This window comes from Acomys minous (genome assembly GCF_964271855.1).
Source record: "Acomys minous genome assembly, chromosome: 2".
Taxonomy (NCBI): domain Eukaryota; kingdom Metazoa; phylum Chordata; class Mammalia; order Rodentia; family Muridae; genus Acomys; species Acomys minous.
This window is the reverse complement of record NC_140484.1, coordinates 48,330,084-48,350,854: the sequence shown is the minus strand read 5'-3', so window position 1 is coordinate 48,350,854 and position 20,771 is coordinate 48,330,084. Positions and strand designations below refer to the sequence as shown.

The following is a 20,771-nucleotide window of genomic DNA, read 5'->3' as shown; positions in this document are numbered from 1 at the left end:
GGCAGGTGGATATCCATGAGTTTGAGGCCAGCCTGGACTACAGAGTCAGTTCCAGGACAGCCAGAGCTGTTACATAGAGAAACACTGTCTCAAAAAACAAAACAAAACAAAACAAAAAACCCACCTCATATCATCTAAAGAAAAAAGAAGAAAGAAAAAAGAATTTCTTTCCCCATCTCCCTTCTCCACTCCACATGAGAAAATGTAGCCAGAGGAAAGAACAGCAAGGCGGAGAGGGGTGCTACCAAGTAATAAGATCATCAAAATTAGCTTTAGTATCACTCTCTTAGGGTCACCTTCCCAAAATTTGACTCTAGGATGCTCACCAGCAGCATACTGCGGCTAGAGTGCTGCTGAGATCTTTCCTGAAAGCAGCATACACAATGTCTGTTTTAAAAATAATAAATCCGATTAGGAATGTAGTATTTTAGTAGACTCACTTTAAAAGGGGAGAGAGGGGGTTGTAATCCCGGCTCTCTAGAAACTGCGGCAGGAGGATCATGAACCAGCCTGGGCTACACACTGAGCCCCAGGCCAGCCTGGGCTATACAGTCACCCTTGTCAAGCCTGTCTTAAAACAAAAACATGTTTGAAAGTTCAGCTTCCTGTTTTGAACATCAGGCAAGGCTTCTGCTGGCTCTCCCACCTGTGTCCAAAGGCCAGCCTGAGGTGTAACGGATGTGGACGGCAGGGCCCACGTAGGCCCCCTGGCTAACCTCTACTTCTGCGACTGAAGAACCCGCACCCACTCTGAAGCTGGGGCACAAGACACACACAGTTGGCCTGTCTCTCCAAGGTTCCCTGCACCTGTCGCCTGTCATTCAGGGCCCCATCAGTTTTTCTCCAAGGACACACGCAAGGTTGTTACTGAGAAAGCAAATGGAGACCAACTTGAAACACATCCACCTAGGTCGCTTCTCCTTCCTTTTCTAATCCAGAGACCTCTCTTAAGTTCAAGCATTCAGCAAGGATTTTCTCAGAAACCTAGGTGGGTTTGCCCTAGGATTGCCCCCATAGAAGGCTAGCCTGCTCTCAGGAGAAACGCGCTCTCGGCCTTTTGTTTTGTTCTTCAACTGCGTATAAAGCCATGCTTGTTTCCAACAAAAGGCTCACAGTCAGAGGGACCCGGCCACTCCCTCCTCCCTAATAGTCTCCCACCCCTCCTTTACGCTTCTCTCCAGGGACTCTGAAGGAGAGAAAGCCGCTCTTTCCCAGCCCATCTTATAAACTCGTTCGCCATCTACAGCGCCACGCTTCCATTTTACTCCTTGTAAATGCCTGCCTGGCTTGTGTCACGATTTAAGAATACGGACTTCGCCTAGAGCTCAGGGATGTCCGGTGGGACTTGAAAACCACCCTCGACGACGCTCTCAGCCCGCATGGGTCCCGAGGACCTAGATGCCAGAGAAGTAGGGCTGGATTCACCTACGCCCGCCCCTGGGGCACAAAAAAAAAACCAGCCGGCTCTTAGCCAGGAATTGCTCGCGCAGAGTCTCCCGCAGGGGCCCCTAGCGGAGGCTCACAAACAGGAGCCTCCCCGCCCACGCTCTGAGGGTCTGGGCCACCGGATCCCCGGAAGAGGCGGGACTGAGCGGCCCACGGCGCTGATTGGTCAGGGCGCGCCTGACGCACGCTCCCGCTATAAGTGCGACCCGCTGGTCACCAGTCTCAGACGTTCTCGCCCGGAGTCGCCGCGGTTTCCTGCTTCAACAGTGCTTGAACGGAACCCGGTGCTCGGCCCCTCCGACCCCTAGCCGGCCGCTCCGAGCCTGAGCCTTCTGCAATCTCGTCGCGCCGCCGCTCCAGCGTCGCCACTGCACCTCGCCCCGCTGCCGCCATGACCACCGCGTTGACCACCGTGTCTGCCTCTCAAGTGCGCCAGAACTACCATCAGGACTCGGAGGCTGCCATCAACCGCCAGATCAACCTGGAGTTGTATGCCTCCTACGTCTATCTGTCTATGGTGAGTGCGGCCTGGCTTTGGCGGGGCGGGAGCCGGGCGAGGCCTCCCCGGGGCCACTAGGGGAGCAGGCGAGTTTGGGCGTGGCTTGCCGCCTCCCTGCGCCCTTCTGGAAAATGGAGTTTGCTCCAGGCTCCCTCCCCTAGGGCAGCCCTGGCTTGGCAAGCCTGAGCAGTCAGCTCCTCGGAGCTCCTGCATAGACCAGGCGCGTCATTACACCCCTGTTCCTTGAAGTCGTAGGCTCGCACGACTTGAGTCAGCGTGTCCAGTCAACCCTGCAGTTAGAGGTGCTTAAAAACAAAAAAACCTCGGTCTCTCCGATCACGTGGCCCGCAGGCTCCTTTGCTTCCGTATGCATCCAGCTCCAGTTCCTCTTGAGTATGGCGGGTCTGCTTGGTCATGGTGTCGAATGGCAGCTTTTGGGCCTGATGAAAAGAGGCTTATCTCTTGTGAGCTTATCCTGACCCCTTCTTCCGAAGCTGTCTCCACCCCTTGGCTTATCACAGAGCCTCACTTGTATGGAAACATTATCTCTAGAAATCTTCCCTGTGCAGTCATCACTGTCACCCGACTTTTGCCCCTACAAGGCAGCCACTGTACTGTATCGATTTTTGCAGCTGAGAGTTGTGGTAGGTAGTTGTTGGATCCAGCCCACCATCAGTCGCTGGGCAGGGAAGTTTCCTGTAAAGCAGGTTTGGGGCAGTGTAGCGGGAATCGCCCCTCGAACGGCCTTGCTAGCGTGCAAATTACTCAAAAATAAGTGTTCCCAAATGGGTTTGAAACAACTCTGGGCGCCTGTGGCTGTCATTCCTTCTGGAACGTTCAAATACGATGAGTGCCTAAAACTGAAATTCAAGGCTTCTAATATATTTATGCTAAAATATAATGCCCTCAGTTGTCACCCAGCATGGTGCATTAATTTTATAAGTCAGCAGTTGGCCTTCCAGCTGGAAATCTTGTGAGCTTGCTTGTGGTATCCAGTACATGATTGGTGAAGGAGAGGAGGGAAAATGGCCTCCCAATGCATGATACTCTGGCACCCTCCCCCTCAGACAAGTCGATTTGGCCTTGGCTTAAAATTTTTCCTCTGCCGCTGGGCGTGCTGGCCTTTAATGCCAGCACTCGAGATGAGTGCTAGGCCAGCCTGGTCTAGAAAGCAAGTCCAGGACAGCTAAGGCGACAGAGAGAGACCCTTCCTGGAAGAAGAAAAAAGAAAATATACATTTTTTTTCCTCTGCACTAATACAGAGCCATAGGGCAGGCACTCGCTGAAGCCAGGTTCCCAAGGCCGAGTGGGGTAGCAAACAGCCTTTACTCATTCCCGATGCCTTGCTGTGGGTATCAGTAACAATGGACCCTTTCCACTTGCAGTCTTGCTACTTCGACCGGGATGATGTGGCTCTGAGGAACTTTGCCAAATACTTCCTCCACCAGTCTCACGAAGAGAGGGAACACGCTGAGAAACTGATGAAGCTGCAGAACGAACGAGGTGGCCGGATCTTCCTGCAGGATATCAAGGTGAGATGATCTAGGGGTTCCTAAAATGAGCAGTTAATCCCTTCCTCAGAGAACGGCATTGCACTGGGGCTTCTGCCACTCTACCTTTTTAGGCCTGCTCTGAAACCTAAGTTGGCAAGCAGCAGAGAGCAAGCATGTTATGGCAAAGGCTGTTCTCAGAGGAAATTTAAGGCAGACCTACTGCCAGACGTGGTGGTTAGACGTGTGAGGTGTTTGCCAACTTGGATTTATTGCTAGAGGCTGCAGATGAAATTGACCTAATGTTTCATTCAGAAACCAGACCGTGATGACTGGGAGAGCGGGCTGAATGCAATGGAGTGTGCACTGCACTTGGAAAAGAGTGTGAATCAGTCACTACTGGAACTTCACAAACTGGCTACTGACAAAAATGACCCCCACGTGAGTACTGGAAACCCGGGACGAATGGAGGAGGTCGTTTGCCACTGGGCTTGGGAGAGCTGACCAAAATTTTTTCTCCTTTGTTCTTTTTCCTAGTTATGTGACTTCATTGAGACACATTACCTGAATGAGCAGGTGAAATCCATCAAAGAACTGGGTGACCACGTGACCAACTTGCGCAGGATGGGAGCCCCCGAAACTGGCATGGCAGAGTATCTCTTTGACAAGCATACCCTGGGACACAGCAATGAGAGCTAAGCTGACTTCCCCAAAGCCACGTGACTTCCCTGGTCACTGCGGCAGTGCATGCATGTCTGTCTGCCTTTTATCTTTTCTATAAGTTGCACCAAAACATCTGCTTAAGTTCTTTAATTTGTACCATTTCTTCAAATAAAGAATTTTGGTACCCAGCTCTGTTGTCTTTGGGATGGAGGGTAAGAAGTGTGCCCCCTTCCAGTTTTGCATCATTGTCGGTTACACCAACCACACTGAAGCACCTAAAAGAATACTTATATTTATTAAACTCCTTAGTTTGGATAGATAGTAAGATACAGGTGTGTTCAGACAGGACTAGGCACCCCTTGTTGTAAGTTACTTGCCAGACTGTCACAGGAACATACATACTCTTGGCTGTCAACTGCTGTGTGCCTCTGGCTGCGTCAAGTGTCTTACTGGCATCTGCAGGTGAGGACCAGGCTGTGAAGCATCACTCATAAGAAATAGGTTAGGTAGGTTAGGTGCCAGCTTCATCCCTATGGAAGATTTCAGAGTTCATAGTGAATTTAAGACTTACATAGTATAAGGACAAAGGTTGAAGCTGGTCTTAAGTACACTTGGATGATCTGTAAAAGTTAATGTCAGGGCTGGAGAGATGGCTCAGTGGGTAAGAGGACTGTTCTAACAGATCCTGAGTTCAATTCCCGCAACCACGTGGTACCTAAACCATCTATACTGCAATCTGATGGCTCTCTTCTGGTGCAGGTGTATATACAGATACAGCACTCACATAAGATACATAAAAAATCTTTTTTTTTCTTTTCTTTTTTTTTTTTTTTTTTTTGGTTTTTCGAGACGGTTTCTCTGTGTAGCCTTGACTGTCCTGGACTCACTTTGTAGACCAGGCTGGCCTTGAACTCACAGCGATCCGCCTCTGCCTCCCGAGTGCTGGGATTAAAGGCGTGCACCACCACGCCTGGCCCCATAAAAAAATCTTTAAAAAAAAAACTTTTATGTCTTAGCACTAGAAGCAAGATGGAAATTGTTGCCCTTCTGTTTGCATTTTGAAAAAGTGGATGTCAAGAAATTAAAAAAAAAAAACGTAGGTTTATGACACCTTTTAGGCTTTTTTGGAAGTATTAAGTGAGGCCCCTTGATGGTCTAGAGAGATGGCTCGGAGGTTATGAATTCACTTTAATCCTAGCTCTCAGGAGGTGGAGGCAGGTGGATTGCTGTGAGTTTGAGACCAGCGTGGTCTACAAAGCGAGTCTAGGAAAGCTGAAGCTACACAGAGAAGCCCTGTCTTGGGCTGGGGGAGGTGGGAGGAGGCGAGGAAAGTGGGGCCCTAAAGGCTTGAGAAGATATCCTAGGAGACCATGACCAACTCTTGAGGTGAGGTGGGAAAGCTTAGGTCTAGGCTCTAGGCAAGTGCCATTTGCCGTCCTCGCTGCGCTACAGCCTAGGTATGGTCTTGGTTCTGTCTCAAGGCTCTGTCAGCCATCCACCTCTGCCAAACCCAGACAGCGCGACCACTGCCCACTTCACCAATACAGCATCTGTCAACACAGTTTGACTTCCCAGGAGTGTTCTTGCTGATGCCAAGCTCTTAGATGAACTGAGTGAAAGGCCTCCCATCACATGTTCTTGCCAAGTTGGCTGCTACTAACCCCCAGCTGGTATAGGGACAAAAGTTTCCCCTATATGTCAGCAAGAACGGAATCTTGGGAAATTGTGGGGTATGATGGGTAGACTCAGAACTGGAACCAAGGGTGTGAGGCATACAACACCTGGTTTCCAAGTTGGGATGGGGCTCTACAGGCTCCTTCAGTATAGTGTGTATGTTGCTTGACAAGCTGGTCCAAGTGGGGTTCTCTAGGTTGTTCTGTGGGGCTCTCTGGAATGTTCAAGTTAAACTCCACAGTTTTCTTCTTCATTTGACCGACCTCTTGGTGCTCTGCGGAAGCCTCATCACCTAGGAGCAATTCAACAGTGGTTTTGGGTGGGGCTGGAGAGATGATGGCTCAGTAGTGACGAGCACTTCCTGTTCTTCCAGAGGACCGGAGTTTGATTCCTAGCACCCACGTCAGGCAGCTCCCAGCGGCCTACTAGAACTCCAGCTCCAGGGAATTCCACACCCTTCTGGGCCTCTGAGGGTGCCAGCACATACGTGGCATATACTCACAAAGACACACATATACATACACAAAAGTAAACCTTTAAAACAAAGTGTTCTCGGTCTCAGAACTCGTGGGTGTTAGGCTTTGGTCTTTAGTATCCGTACCTGTGACTAAGTAAAGCTTGGAGGGTGCTGACTGCTCAGGAGGGAAGACCATAGTAGTGCGGCTGAGGGGTGTCTGCGGGGCACTGTGGTAGCCTGGCCTCTCAAACAGTGGAGTAGCCCTGAAGGCATCCAGACCCTTAAGTTTCCAGACATTGTCTTCCTGGTCCCTAGGGTTCTTCCTGGCATTCTTATGGTGGGCTTCTTTTGGGGACCACAATAGTTTGGTCTGTGAGTCTGTCCTGGGAGGATGGTGGTCATGGGACTGTAGGCCCAGGAAGCGTCCAATGATGTCATTGTGATTGTTCGCCTTATCATCATCGTCATCTTCATTCGGTTGAAACTCCATGTCTTCTTTCTGAAGGCTGGAAGGAAGAGGGACGCACAGGACTGAGTGGGTAGACAAGAGAGACCAAGGCTGCGTGACCGTCACTACGCCTCATGGATTCCGCCCAGTTCACATGAGGCTCTCTGTTGCTCACCGGTCCCAGTCTAGCACCACAGAGTGGGTGTGTGTATGTGTGTCCACATGTGAGTGCCTATGTGAAGGCCAAGGGACAATCTCCATTTGCATTCTCAGAAAGCCATCCACCTTCTACGGGACAGGGTCTTCCATTGGCCTGAAGCTCACCACCTAGGCTAGACCATCTGACCACCCATGGCCAGGCGTCTTCCCTGTCTCTGCCTGGGCCCTGGGATTACAAGTGTGTGCCACCGTGCCTGTCTGGCATTTAACCAACAGTGATCCCTGAATCCCACAGGCTCCTCTTTATCAGGCACCCTCCTGTTACAGCAGCTGCCTCCAGGCAACAGGAACTTTTTATCCCAGTAAAGCTGGCTCAGATAAGGCCCAGCAGTATCTAGGCAAAAACAACATCCACAAAAAGGCCTTTGCTTCCTGGCCGCAGACTTCCTGAGGCCCCAGGACCTTTCATCAAGTAAGAAAAAGCTTACTTATCCCAGGATGGGGCCCTTGCTTATGTCCAAAGTCTTCCTGGCTCTAAAACCTACTTGCAGGCCCAGGAGAGGGTCACCTCTTAGCCAAAGACAGCCTCTGTTCTGTGTTCCTGCCCAGTCTTTGGCCATGGGGTGGAGCTTGCTCAGTTTACTAGCTTGCACATTCCCTGGAGGCAGGCCTCACCCTCTGTCACCCTACCCCACCCCACCCCAGGTTCAGTGCTGGGCTTCATTTGAAACAGGTTCAAAAACATCTTCCAAAATGTTCCTAGTTGAGTCTAGTTTCAGTTTAACGAATTCTTTGGGTCATAAAAGAACAAAGAGAAACCAGGCATGGTGGTGCACGCCTTTAATCCCAGTACTCAGGAGGCAGAGGCTGGCGGATCACTGTGAGTTCGAGGCCAGCCTGGCCTACAAAGCAAGTCCAGGACTGCCAGGGCTACAAGAGAAATTTTGTCTGGGGGAAGAAAAGAGCAAAGAGAGAGAAATGTAGATAGGCCAGACACTCCACACAGCCCAGTCAGCTCAGTCATGCAGAGGACTGTGTGGGAAGTCCCATTTGGCCCACTGTATCTAGGAGGAATTCAGATGAAATGGCATCCAGGGGAAAGCATGGCTGCTGTGGATGGAAGGAGGACTTTTCTCTGTAGGAGGACAGTCTATTCAGAAGGCCCTGTCTCCTACTGGGACTGCTTCTCTGTCCCTACTCTACCCCAGGCTCCTCCCACTTCCACGCAAAAGCTAGATTTCCTGGTCAGAGTTAGGAAGCCAGTCTTGGCATCTCACGGCATCATCACCCATCAGTGGCTGCTCCTGGAAAAGTCCAGTTTCATTCTGGGCCTCCAACTGTATACAAGGAAGGAGAGGTTGCACTGGAGGGGCTGGCATAGCACAGTTAAGAGATGGAGGTAGTGGGATGTGGTGGAGCATAGCTTGCCTTTAATCCCAGCATTTCAGGAGGCAGAGGCAGGAGGAGCTCTGTGAGTTCAAAGCTACCCTGCTCTACGTAGTGAGCTCCAGGGACAGCCCAGGCTATGTAGAGATAGCTTGTCAAAAGAAAGAAAAGAAAGAAAGAAAGAGGAAGGAACGAAGGAGGAAAGCTGGGTGATGCCAGATTGGTGGCACACACCTTTAATCCCCGCACTTGGGAGGCAGAGGCAGGTGGATCATTGTGAATTGGAGGCCAGCCTGGTCTGCAAAGCAAGTCTAGGACAGCCAAGATAACATACAGAAACCCTGTCTTGAAAATCAAACAAACAAACAAAAAGAGAGAGAGAGAGAGAGAGAGAGAGAGAGAGAGAGAGAAGGAAAGAAAGAAAGAAAGAAAAAGGAAAGAAAGAAAGAAGGAAAGAAAGAAACAAAAAAGCCAGGTGAGGTGGCACACGCCTGTAATCCCAACACTTAGGGAGGTAGAGGCAGGTGGCTTTCTGTGAGTCTGAGATCAGCCTGGTCTACAAAGCAAGTTCAGGATAGCCAAGGCTACACAAAGAAACCCTGTCTTTAAAAGAAAAAAAAAAAAACACCATAAATAAATAAATAAAAGTCTGTAAAGAGCATAGTCCACTGGCTAGCCCTTACCGGGCATCCAGCATAGTGACAAGAGCGGTTCTAAGTTGCTAGGAAAGCCTTACACTTGTGGACTTTCCCACCCAGCCCCCTGGCACTGCCTACCTGATGTTGAAGGTGGAGCCCAGGAAGGAAGGCCGACGAGACTGGGCGGAGGCCGCTGTGTAGGGCGGCTGAGGCTCTACCTCGTTCCAGTACATGTCACGCTCCATGGGAGGCAAGTCCTGGTGCATCTCATCCACAGACAACAGGGACACCTGCTTGCCGAGGACAGAGGAGGTGTCCCACAGAACGGGCAGCCCAGGCAGGACCATGAGCTTGCCCCATGCCCAAGGAAATGTTAGTTCCCGCTCTCTGGACCTTTGCTTCCCCACCTGTGGCACTAGAGAGACTGATGCTTACTTGCAGCCTCCAAAGGTGAGGTGAGAAGCCTGTGGGTGAATGACTGGCTGAGAAGGGACTGACGTCAGAGTAGGGGAGGACACTTTACTGTGGGGTCTCCCTGAGAAATTGCTGAGTCCCCTCTTTGAGAAGGGTCCATGGCTCACTCTTCTCTCTCTCTCTCCCTCTCTCTCTCCTGCCCCCCCCCCTCTGTCTTTCTTCTCAAACCTGAAGGTTCCTGTCAATGATCCAGTTGGTCTCAAAATCATCATCATCCTCTCCGAAGGGGTTAATGAGCTGCTCGGCCACCTAGGGGATGGGGGTGGGGATGAGGCTCTGAGACTCTTGACGCTTTGCTTGCTATTTCTAAGCCTTGGCTCCTGCCGTCTCGACTCTCTCATGATGCCCTTCCTGCCTGGCGACTGTCTTCAAGGCCACAGTGTTGGGCCCTGGCCTTCCCCAATGGGTCTCTACCACTCTGCCCCTCTCACCACCACAAGCCTGTCCGTCTGTCCCTTCCTATGTCCTGCAGCCGAGTCATCACCACCTTGGTCTCACTCATGTAACCACCTCAAGTTGCATCATTGTTTTTTTGTTCATTTATTTATTATTTTATGATGTTAGAGATGACTATGGAGGCTGTGCCAAACTAGAGTAGCCATGGGGCAGGGGAGGAGCTTCCTGGCCACTAATATCTTCAATGCTGAAGCAAAGCTCCACTGAAGTGATAACTGTTTTGTGGGTCTGGGGGACACCCTGAGAGCTAGTGAGGCACCTCAGATCATGTCAAGCATAAAAGTAGTATAATTTAGTTGAGTCTTTAGAAAGCAAAGATAACTGAGTGAAACTATATTGAGACTAGAGTCAGTCTCTCTCTCTCTCTCTCTCTCTCTCTCTCTCTCTCTCTCTCTCTCTCTGTGTGTGTGTGTGTGTGTGTGTGTGTGATGGACAGAATGTTTTCTCTATGAATGCTCATGCATGTGTGATATACATGACCAGATTCCTTTCCCGCTGCCTGTCTTCCTTCCGCATGTCTGGTGGCCATGAGCCTTCTGGCCACGCCCACAGCATGGGGGAGAGTAGTGTCCAAGGAGGCTCACTTTCAGCCAGCCCATGTAGAATAAGAACTGCAGGATTGTGAAGACAGGCACCACGAGGTCCATCTCATGGCCTGGGTAGCTCTTGGCTGGGTTCAGAAACTGCCGCCCGACCAGGCACGCAAGGAAAAAGCTGTATACAGCCACCGTCACCACCTGGAAGGAGAAAAGGCCCAGGTTGCAGAAGAGGGCTAAACAGGGATCATGGAATTGGAAGCCCTCAGGCTTTGACTCCACACTCATGTGACTGGGTCTTTGTTTGCCCTTATTTACTTTTTGTTTGGTGTGTGTGTTTACTATTTTTATTATTTTATTTTATTTTTGAGACTGGGTCACATGTAGCCCTGGTCAGCATGAAAGTCACTATGCAGCCAAGAATGACCATGAATGAACCTCTGGTCCTCTGGCCACCAGATCCCCAGTACAGGTGCATGCCACCACATCCAGTTTGGTGTAATGCCGAAGAACCCAGGGATTTGTGTATGTGTGGCAAGTTCTACCCAATGAGCTCCACCCCCTCCATCCTCAGCCATTTGCTCTTCTTTAAGACCAGCTTGTGGCTGGTTGTGGTGCCTCACACCTTTAATCCCAGCACTCGGGAGGCAGAGGCAGGCGGATCAATGTGAGTCTGGTCTACAAAGCAAGTTCAGGACAGCCAAGACTACACAGAGAATCCCTGTCTCGAAAAACAAAAAACAAAAAACAAAAGAAAACAAAACAAAAAGACCAGGGTGATAGCACTCCCTCTGCTGGCTGGACCAGGCAGGAGCTCAGATGCTTTGAACTCTGTACTAGTTAAGAATCTTCCAAGTCCAGACCAGAGACTTGTGCTCAGTCTCTAGGACATGTGCTTTCTGGGTCTTCCTAGCCGCAGTGTCCCCCCCACAGGGACAGCCTTGCCAGTCTAGTCTTACCTGTGTGTATACCAGTGGGATACTGATCCAGTCGTAGGCATACAGCTGTCCGCACTGAGTACGCAAGGTGCACATCTCCTGGAGGGTAGCAGAGGAGGGTGAGGGGCTGACCACCACCACCTGGTCCCCCAGAACCTCCTGCAGCTCTTCCCCAGGTATAATGCTATAGTGTTCATGGAGCAGCCTTGGCCATGTGGTCATAGGAAGCTCAGTAGACCTCTCTGGGCTCAGTTGCTTCATCTAGCAAAACAAAGCCAGGACTTCACAGGCTCACTCAACAGAGGAGGCAGAAGGGAGGTTTGGAGAGGGGCCATCTTGGGCTATGGAATCGTCCTAAATATCATACACTACCAGGACAGGCTGTGAGAAGACGCCCCCCCCACCGGCCCCCGCACGCAGCCTTCTCTTTAAAGGAAGCCACAACCCTTCCCACTACATCCCATCTGTGGGCTCACGTTTATCAGGCTCTGGAGCAGAACAGAGTCCCGGATTCGACCTCCAACATAGGCCTTCATTGACAGGTTGCTAAACCACACCCAGGGCACCCAGTATGTGTTGTGTGGTAGGCCCAACTTCTGCAAATGCTTATGTTCCCCAGGGGTCATAAAGCCTGCAGGGTAGAGTTGACAAGGCAACAGGTAACACTGCAGAAGAAGAGGCCTGTACCTGGAAACCCAGCCAGTCAGTCTGAGCCCCTAGGGAACTTCGTACTCTTTTACCATGTTTGTTTCAAGCCACAAAATTAACGAACCTCAGTTAGGTGCTATTCTGGACTGCATGGGGCAGGAGGTGGAAAGATAAGGGACTTTGTTATTAGCTAGAATCAGGCCCTGTCAAAGTCAAGGGGACGCTAGGGACCCGGGTCAATCCAAGGAGATCAGGAAAGGAGGGAAAGGAGGTATGCTCCAGTTCCATCAGTCCCCAAAGCCCACACTTTTTCCCTTTTCCCTGAAACCTTCTAGACCCTTTCTCAAATCCCGACCTTTTTAGTTTATTTTGGCCTCGCCCCTACTTCAAGGGCCTGATTCTGACTTGCCCAATTCCGTTCCCATTCCGACCCCATCGGTCCCACCCCATTTCACCCTCTACGAGTCATGGGGACTCAGGCTCCACCCAGCGTCAGCTCCCATCACTCCAAGTCTCAGGGCCCGCCTCCAATCAGCTTTGGCCCGGCGGCCCCAGCCACTCCAGATGCTACCTACCCGCTTGCACCAGGTGCCAAAGACTGGGAAAGCGCTTGTAGACGGCAGTGCTGACGCTGCGCAGGATGAGCACTTGGCCCAGGATGACATAGCGGATGAGCGTGCGCCGCAGCAGCCGGCCTTGCTTGTCCTTTCCCTCCACGAAGCCGGACACCTGGCTCATTAGGCGGTCGGGCCACGGCAAGCTCTCATACTGGCTCCACCAGCGGCTCACCACCAGTGTCACATAGAAACCTGGCAGGAGGGATGAGGGACGAGGGGCGGGGGGGAGGGGCCGGGCTGTGACCAGAGACCAGTGCCTGGTCAAGCCTCGGTATCTCCGTCTTTCTGATACAAGTGGGACCAGCCTTAACATTTCTAGAAGGGCACTCACCGGCCCACCTTACCCCACTCCCCTCCTCTAGTGGAGGTCCGCCCATTGTGTGTCTGGAGCTAGGGGGAGGCCGCCGGATCCCCGGACAGCCGCAAGGGGGCGCTCACCCAGAACAAAGGATATAGGGATGAGCTGAATGTAGTTGTCGCAGTACAGAGCCAGCTTCTCAAAGAGCAGCTGCTGTTCATCCGAGAGAGCCATTCTGGGATTGGGTGAGACATTGAGAGGAAGTGGCTAAGAGTGTGTCCCTACTCCTGGCCGGGACAGCGAGGGGTGGGGGTCGGGGTGAGCAGGGCATTTGGGTGTTGCCCTTTCAACTGTTCTGGCCCAGAGTCATCCTTTGGCTGAGGTAGGTTCTTGGAAGGGATCAGTGGAAATAGAAGCTACCTTTTGCTCATGTTAGAAAAACACTAAGATATATACATATACCCGGTCCTTCAGTGACCCTTCTAAACAAGCCAGGGGGACAGTTGTTTAAAAGCAGGTTGAGGGGGCGATAGCTCAGTGGTTAAGAGCACTTTTGTCTTCGCAGAAGAGCCAGATTCAGTTCCCAGCACATACATGGCAACCTAGAGCCATATGTAACTTCAGTTCCAGGGAGATCTGATGCCCTCTTCTGGGCTTCTTGAACAATGCACACATATGGTGGACATACATACATACATACATACATACATACATACATACAGGCAATACACTCATACTCATAAAAATAAATCTTAAAAAATAAATAAAAGCAGATAGAATCATCCAAGAATGCTTTGGTTTTTCAAGACAGAATTTCTCTGTATAATAGCCCTGCCTATCCTGGAATTCACGTTGTAGGCCAGGCTGGCTCAAACTCACAGAGATGCACCTTACCTCTGCCTCCTGAGGCCTAGGACTAAAAGGGGGGGGTGTCACCACTACCCAGCTCTGTATATATTCTTTACAATACCAAACACTATAAATATGTATATAAAAATGTATATATTCAGTCTTTGCAGCACATGTGGGATTGAACTCAAGTATGGTCCACACCCACCCACATGCACACACACTTGAGCTGGAGAGGGGTGGCCAGGCTGGGCTTCTATTTTAGAACAAAAAAGCGGCTCTTGACGGTGTTCTAATAGTACATACATGCCATGTAAGATATTTCTGTCCAAACACATAGGCTGTAGGACACCATGGATGAACCTTAATGAAAACTATGGATTGCTAGTGACAAATGTGACAAGGTAAGTTCACCAACTGCAGCAAATATGCCAGTGTGCGCCTGTGATTTGCTAAGGCCGAAGCTGGAGTGGCCACAGATGAGAAATCTCGGTATCATCTGCTTAATTTTGCTGCAAATAAATGTTCTTAAAAATAGCCTCTAGCCAGGCTTTAATCCCAGCATCTGGGAGGTAGAGGCAGGTATATCTCTGTGTGTTTGAGGCCAGACTAGTCTATATAGAGACCAGTTTCAGATCAGCCAAGGCTACAGAGAAAGATCATCTCTCTCTCTCTCTCTCTCTCTCTCTCTCTCTCTCTCTCTCTCGCTTTTTGAGACAGGGCTTCTCTGCGTAGCCTTGGCTGTCCTAGACTCGCTTTGTAGACCAGGCTGGCCTCAAACTCACAGCGATCCACCTGCCTCTGCCTCCGGAGTGCTGGGATTAAAGGTATGCATCACCACTGTCCGGCTCGAAAGATCATCTCTTATAATAAAAAAATAAAATGAGCTCTAACTAGGCATAGTGTCATTTCCTGTGATCCTAGTACTTGGGAGGTAGAGGGCAAGAGGAGAACCTCACTGCAAGTTTGAGGCCAGGCTTGTCTACAGAGGGAGTTCTAGGACAGCTAGGGCTACACAGCAAGACCTTATCTCAAAGAATTAATTGGCCCTGGAGAAATAGCTTCCTGGTTAGGAGTGCTTGTTGCTCTTGCAGAGGACCTGAGTTTGGTTCCCAGTACTCACACGGCATATCACAACCATCTGTAACTCAGTTCTAGAAGATTCACTGCCCTCTTCTGACCTCCACAGGCACCAGGCACATACATGGCACACACACAAATGCAGACAAAGCACTTATACATCTAAATAAAATCTAAAAAAAGGACAATTTCTAATTTTTAAAGTGCTAAATACCAGAATTGTGGGTATTTAATATTTCTCAATACATAGTAGATATAGTTGGTTTGGTTTGGTTTTTTGAGGGTTTCTCTGTGTGTATCCTTGGCTGTCCTGGATTCACTTTGTGGACCAGGCTGGCCTCAAACTCACAGAGATCTACCTGCCTCTGCCTCCTGAGTGCTTGAATTAAAGGCGTAGTTGTATTTTAAAATAATGTTTTTATTTATGTGCATTGGTGTGAGGGGCATCAGATCCCTTGGAACTGAAGTTACAGTTGTGAGCTGCTGTGAGGGTACTGGGAATTGAACCCAGGTCCTTTGGGAAGAGCAGACAGTGCCCTTAACCACTGAGCCATCTCTCCAACCCTAATATGATTGCTTTAAAATTTTTTCATTTATGTATTAATTTCATGAAAGAGAAAGGGGGGGGGGGATGATCAACCCCAGGTGCAGGTGCCTCCGCTTAAATGAGCCACTTCACCATCCCATGATTTTCACTTAAAAATGTTATCAGATATTCTACAATCATACCTGCTTGGCATTTTACTGTTTAAAAAGTTTTTATTGAAATAAACACATTAAATAGCCATTGTGGGTGCCTGAGTGCCTACATAAAACAAGGTCAGCCCAGTAGGTCTACCTCAGGTGCCTGGGCTCCACAGCCCACAACATACAACCTTCCTACGTTGGAAAGAAAGAGTTCCTGAGTCACCTCTGGCCTGAATTAAAGGATCTCCACTGTCTGGGTGTGAGTGTGTGTGTGTGTGTGTGTGTGTGTGTGTCTGTGTGTGTGTCTGTGTGTGTGTGTGTGTGCGCGCGCGCGCGCGCGCGTGCGTTGGTGATTGACCCTGAGATAACACACACGCCAGGCAAATATAAGTTTTCTGAGCTGCATGCCCAGCTCTGGGTCCTTTTTTTCTCCCCAGCTTCCACTCCAGCGGCCACACCTGGCCAGGAAGGAGTTCAGCTCAGCGGGCGCTGCATCCTTTCCTCCTCAACTGCTCCTTACTCCTACCACTTCACCCCGCCCACTTGGAGGCCCCACCCTCACGAGCTCTAGACCCCGCCCCAGAAGCTCCGCCTCTTCTCCCCGACCCTCTTACCTATAGACTCCGCGGATGGCATAGTAGAGGAACATGAAGATGAGGAATTCTCCATACAGCAGCTTGTAGATGCTGCCACGCCAGCACAGGAGGAGGCAGGAGAAGGAACCGAGGCGGGCGTCGGCTACTTTGTTTGTGTAGGTGATAGTCATGGCTTGGCACTGGGCAGCAGTAGGTGGCCTAGAGTCCTGGCGGGCAGGCAGGAGCAGCGTGGGAATAGGTAGCAGACTAGGCTCTGGCCTGGGACTTTATGAGTTTACTCCTGCCCGTTCTCTAGCCCGGGACACAGAAGAATGAGCTACAAACATAAGAAGACACTGGGCAGGTCTGTGAATTGTCACAAGCTCTTGCTTGCTTGCTTGCTTAATTATTGGTTGATTGATTGATTGATTGATTGATTGATTTTTTAAATGATGACAAAGGCAGCTGCAAGGGCAATAACAGCATTCAAACAGAGCTCAGGCCGCATGAGTACTCAACCCATTTTTCCCAGCTTCCTCAACCACACTGCGGTGAGTAGCTCAGGGAGCCAGTCTAGCTGTGTTCACCACCACGTTCCCATGCCCAACACATAGCCTGGCAGGAGGCATTGCCCCTACTGATGGTTACTGAATGGTGACCCCAGGGCCATCCACCTGCCTCGGGGGAGGGGGCAATGGATGTTTTTTCCTAAGGTAACCCCATGGTTCACTTCCGCTTCTCGTCAGCTCCGAAGAAAAATGTCCCCCGCCATCCTACTGGAAGTCATGCCCCAGTTGTCACCAGCAGTGTCTTCCCAGTTTGCTGGATCCTTCTACACAGTGTATGTCTCTATTTTGAACTCCTGTGGCACAGGATACTCCTGCTTACTGTTTGTTCTCTTCTCCCGCTAGAAGCTCTCACTGTGTTCTCGGAGCAGATACTCAATAAAAACCGATTAAAGCGGCGATTGGCTGTCCCATTTCCACCATTCAGAAGCCAGTACAAACTGGCTGCTGTACCTTGTGCCCCAACACCAAATTCATTCTTTCCTTGGGACCTTTGCACAGACAGGCAGAGACCCCATCACCCCCACCCCCCACGCTGCCGATGTGTGCCCATCCCACCTGCTCACACAAGTGCAGTCATCCACCCCTCAGAGCCCCAGCCCAGTCCACTTGGGGCAGCCCCTACTCACAGGTAGGATTCCGGCAGTTTGGAAACCCCATGGAAGTTGGGTTGATGGGACTCTCTGAGACCCTGAGACCCTACTTGGAGGCTGGCACTGCCCACCTACAAATGTGCCGAGTTGTCACCTGACTTTCTAAGCCAACACTTCCACAAAGGAGCCCTTGTCTCAGCCCCCTGGAATCTGCTCAAGAGCAGAACCAGCACAGCCTGGCCACTGTTCCTCTAATTCCTTCCTGGGGGTGTTGAGCTAAGAACAGGGCTAGAAGTGGGGAGGTCACACCCCCCTCTTCCATGGCTCTAAACTTTAGAAATAGAGAAATCTGTGCCACCGCCACTGTGTCCTGACCCCTGAGGTCTTTCAGAGAAGATTGGGAACAGGACCAAGCCCCAGCTACGGCACCAGGGGCTCAGGGGAAGGGGTCTTTTGTCCAGGCCTCTCGGGGCCCCTTCAGAAAGAACCACCACCCACTGCCACAAGCCACTGGCTTGTAGTGACCTGTGGGCTAGCTCTGACTGGACCTCAGCATCCCCATCTGAAAAAGAATTTGTGTTGCTCTGGAATTTCATCAGCACAGCAAGAGTGACAGCATCTGCATATATTGGTGAGAAGCTCTGATTGGCTGATGGTGACATCATAGGTTGTGGTGGCTGTGATTGGTTGGCAGGACATACTAGTAAGTACTTCATAGGTAGAGAAAAAGAAGGGGGTAGGGGTGGGGCAGGAAGTCCAGGAGTGGGTACTGGGCTTGGTGGGAGATGCCTAACAGCCCTCAGTTTAAACTGCCTAATCCCAGACAGCCTGAGAGAAACAAAGGCACGTGCCCAAACCACCAGGGGCAGCTGGATGGCATCTCACCATCTGGGCAGACAAGCACACCAGTCCTTTCTGAAAGCTGTTCTGAGCAACAAGCTCATCTTACATAAAGAGCACAGAAGACAAGAAGCACCGGTTCTCAAGACTTCACTGACTGAAACAGATGCCAAGACAGTTACCACATACACAGCTTCTCCGGATTTTTCTCAGGAGTCTGGTGCTGCGTCCTTGGAAATGTTGCATTTTTATCAAGTGCTGCAGGAGTCTGTGATGTGGGTGGTCTTGGGAACCACAGTTCCGGAAGTCCCAGTTTACAATATAACCCTGAGCCTCCTACTCCCTGCTTCCTCTCCCCTCCCCCATTTCTTCAGACACACCCCCTAATGAGGCTGAGCTTGCAGGTGATTCTGGCACACGCACCGATTTTGCCTGTATAATTCTCTGTCCAGAAAGTGGGAAAGACCGTTTCACCGTGACCTTGGCTACTTTTCTAATCACGGCAAACAATAAAGCTGGTGTTAGCCTGAGAGTCTGCTGAGATTTGGGGGTAACCTTGGAGGAGGAAAAGCAGTTGCATCTCCCTGCCACCCTGTCCCTGTCCTCAGCTGAGCAGAAAAGGGACAGGACTTATATAAGCCTCAGTCTTTATATCTTTACCTCGTTTTCTCTTTTGGCCCCAACACATACTGACACTCACAAGAGAGCTTAGTTTTACACACACACACACAGATACACACACAGACACACACACACACAGAGACACACACACACACAGATACACACACACACAGATACACACATACACAGAGAGGGGAGGAGGGAGGGAGGAAGGGGAGAGAGAGAGAGCACGCGAGGTGGGGGGGTCTTCATGTAGCTCAGGATAGCTGAATTTTCTATGTAGCCCAGGAGGACCTTGAACTTCTAGTACTCCTGCCTCCACTGGCTGAGAGCTGAGATTAGGGATGTGAGCCACCATACCCAGTTTATGCAGTGCTGGGGATCCAGCGCAAGACTTCATGCATATTAGCCAAGCACTCCTCCCATTGAGATAAATGCCAGCCCAGTAAATATATATTTAAATTAAAGTTGAACATGTTCCTGGCACAGTAGTTAACAAAACAAAACAACAACCCACAAACTTTGCCTTGACGGATTCCTGCATCTCTTACATTGCCCACTAGAGGTCACCATTCACTTGGTTCTTGCCAGGGAAGCCTGGTCCTACTGTCAGCGGAGATTGAAGCTGGCTTTGGGAGGCGCTGTCGTCTCCCCTGACCATTACCAGTTGCTACAGGGTTGTTTGTTTGTTTGTTTGTTTGTTTGTTTGTTTTTAAAGGAGGATCTGGCAGGGGCTGGAGCTCTTCTTCCCCTCTGTTGAAGCCCTTGTTCCTCACCATTAGCCTAGCAATCCTTCTTCTTGTTGCTCCCAGCCCCTCTCATATGTCAAGATGAATCCACAGCGAACAGCCTGCTCCTGGACCCACCCAACTCTAGGCGCATTCAAACATAAGGCGTGTCACATGTCACAGACACAGAAGTGTCTCCAGCCAGCCACGTAGACCTCAGGCATACAGTATAGCATACTGTATACTGTACCTGGATGCCTGACCCCAGAGCGACCCCTGCAAGGAGAGGAGGGCCCAGCTCAGCCAAGCACACTCTCTCTTTCCACTCGACAAGAAGTTATTCTACAAAGCATCTCTAATACCAGAATAGAATCCATTTAAATCCTGCCTCTAGGAAGTCAGAGTTGAGTGACAACTAGAGAAATACTTTCAAATCTCCAGCAAAGAACAAGAATGATGCTGGGCAGTGGTGGCGCACCCCTTTAATCCCAGCACTCAGGAGGCAGACGCAGGAGGATCGCAGTGAGTTTGAGGCCAGCCTGGTTTACAAAGAGAGTCCAGGACAGGACAGCCAAGGCTACACAGAGAAACCCTGTCTTGAAGAAAACAACACAAAACAAAACAACAACAAATCTGAGAGCCGGGCGTGGTGGCACATGCCTTTAATCCCAGCACTGGGGAGGCAGAGGCAGATGGATCACTGTGAGTTCGAGGCCAGCCTGGTCTACAAAGTGAGTCCAGAACAGCCAGGGCTGCATGGAGAAACCCTGTCTCAAAAAACCAAAACAACAACAACAACAAAAAAACCCCCAAAACAACAACAACAACAACAACAACAAAACAAATAAAACAAAACAAAAAAACCCAACAACAAATCTGAGAATGACAATGCTTAAGAGAGCAGGACGCTTACAGAGTAGGAGTGCTGGGGTTGGTGTTTGAAGCAGGGCTTGGAGCTCACTGAGAGCCTAGAAGGTGTAAGTGCCTAAGAACCACCATGACAAGTCACATAGACATGACTGAGGGACAGGGGAGTATACTACACAGGGAACACCGGAGCTCAGGGCAGACCTTTGGGCCAAGGTCCTATCACTACTAATAAGGTAGGACTAGGGCCTGGGATCTTAAGTCTTCTGACTTTGGATCCTGAGCCATCTCTATCCACAACCATGATTGCCCTGGAGGAGTGTTCTCCAGGACCTGAGGCTTGCCTCTTAGGGTCTCTGTTGGGGTTGAAGGGAGGACGGAAGAGTGATGGGTGTGCAGAGAAGACTTTGATGGTAGCTGAGCCCACGCTCCTGAGGCCCCTGGTAGAGAGCCATCCCAGGAAGCAGGCAGAGCACAGCTGGGCTGATGGGTGAAGGTTCCAGACCCAGAACATTACAGCCTTCTCATGTAGGATCA

General features: G+C 50.4%; 2 protein-coding genes across 6 annotated transcripts; one reads left to right on the top strand and one right to left on the bottom strand.

Moving 5' to 3' along the window:
* The first annotated feature begins 1,656 nt into the window (after positions 1 to 1,656).
* Positions 1,657 to 4,287, top strand: FTH1 (ferritin heavy chain 1). Its single transcript, XM_084766686.1, has 4 exons — positions 1,657 to 1,963; positions 3,332 to 3,478; positions 3,752 to 3,877; positions 3,974 to 4,287. Exons 1-4 carry the CDS (start codon positions 1,838 to 1,840, stop codon positions 4,133 to 4,135), a joined length of 561 nt encoding a protein of 186 aa, XP_084622812.1. The 5' UTR covers positions 1,657 to 1,837; the 3' UTR covers positions 4,136 to 4,287.
* BEST1 (bestrophin 1) lies at positions 4,232 to 20,707 on the bottom strand. Of its 5 annotated transcripts, none has more exons than XM_084766655.1 (12): positions 20,579 to 20,707; positions 16,059 to 16,356; positions 12,969 to 13,063; positions 12,489 to 12,722; positions 11,742 to 11,896; positions 11,287 to 11,364; positions 10,376 to 10,528; positions 9,504 to 9,584; positions 9,000 to 9,151; positions 6,375 to 6,736; positions 5,881 to 6,065; positions 4,232 to 4,629 (listed from the first exon to the last, which is right to left on the bottom strand). In XM_084766655.1, the coding sequence occupies exons 2-12, from the start codon at positions 16,208 to 16,210 to the stop codon at positions 4,624 to 4,626; spliced, it is 1,653 nt and encodes a 550-aa protein (XP_084622781.1). In that variant the 5' UTR covers positions 16,211 to 16,356; positions 20,579 to 20,707; the 3' UTR covers positions 4,232 to 4,623. The 5 variants fall into 5 exon arrangements, with proteins under 5 accessions (XP_084622781.1, XP_084622780.1, XP_084622782.1 ...); XM_084766654.1 differs by lacking the exon at positions 20,579 to 20,707 and adding an exon at positions 17,215 to 17,720; XM_084766656.1 differs by lacking the exons at positions 9,504 to 9,584; positions 20,579 to 20,707 and adding an exon at positions 17,215 to 17,720.
* Between the last annotated feature and the right edge of the window lie 64 nt (positions 20,708 to 20,771).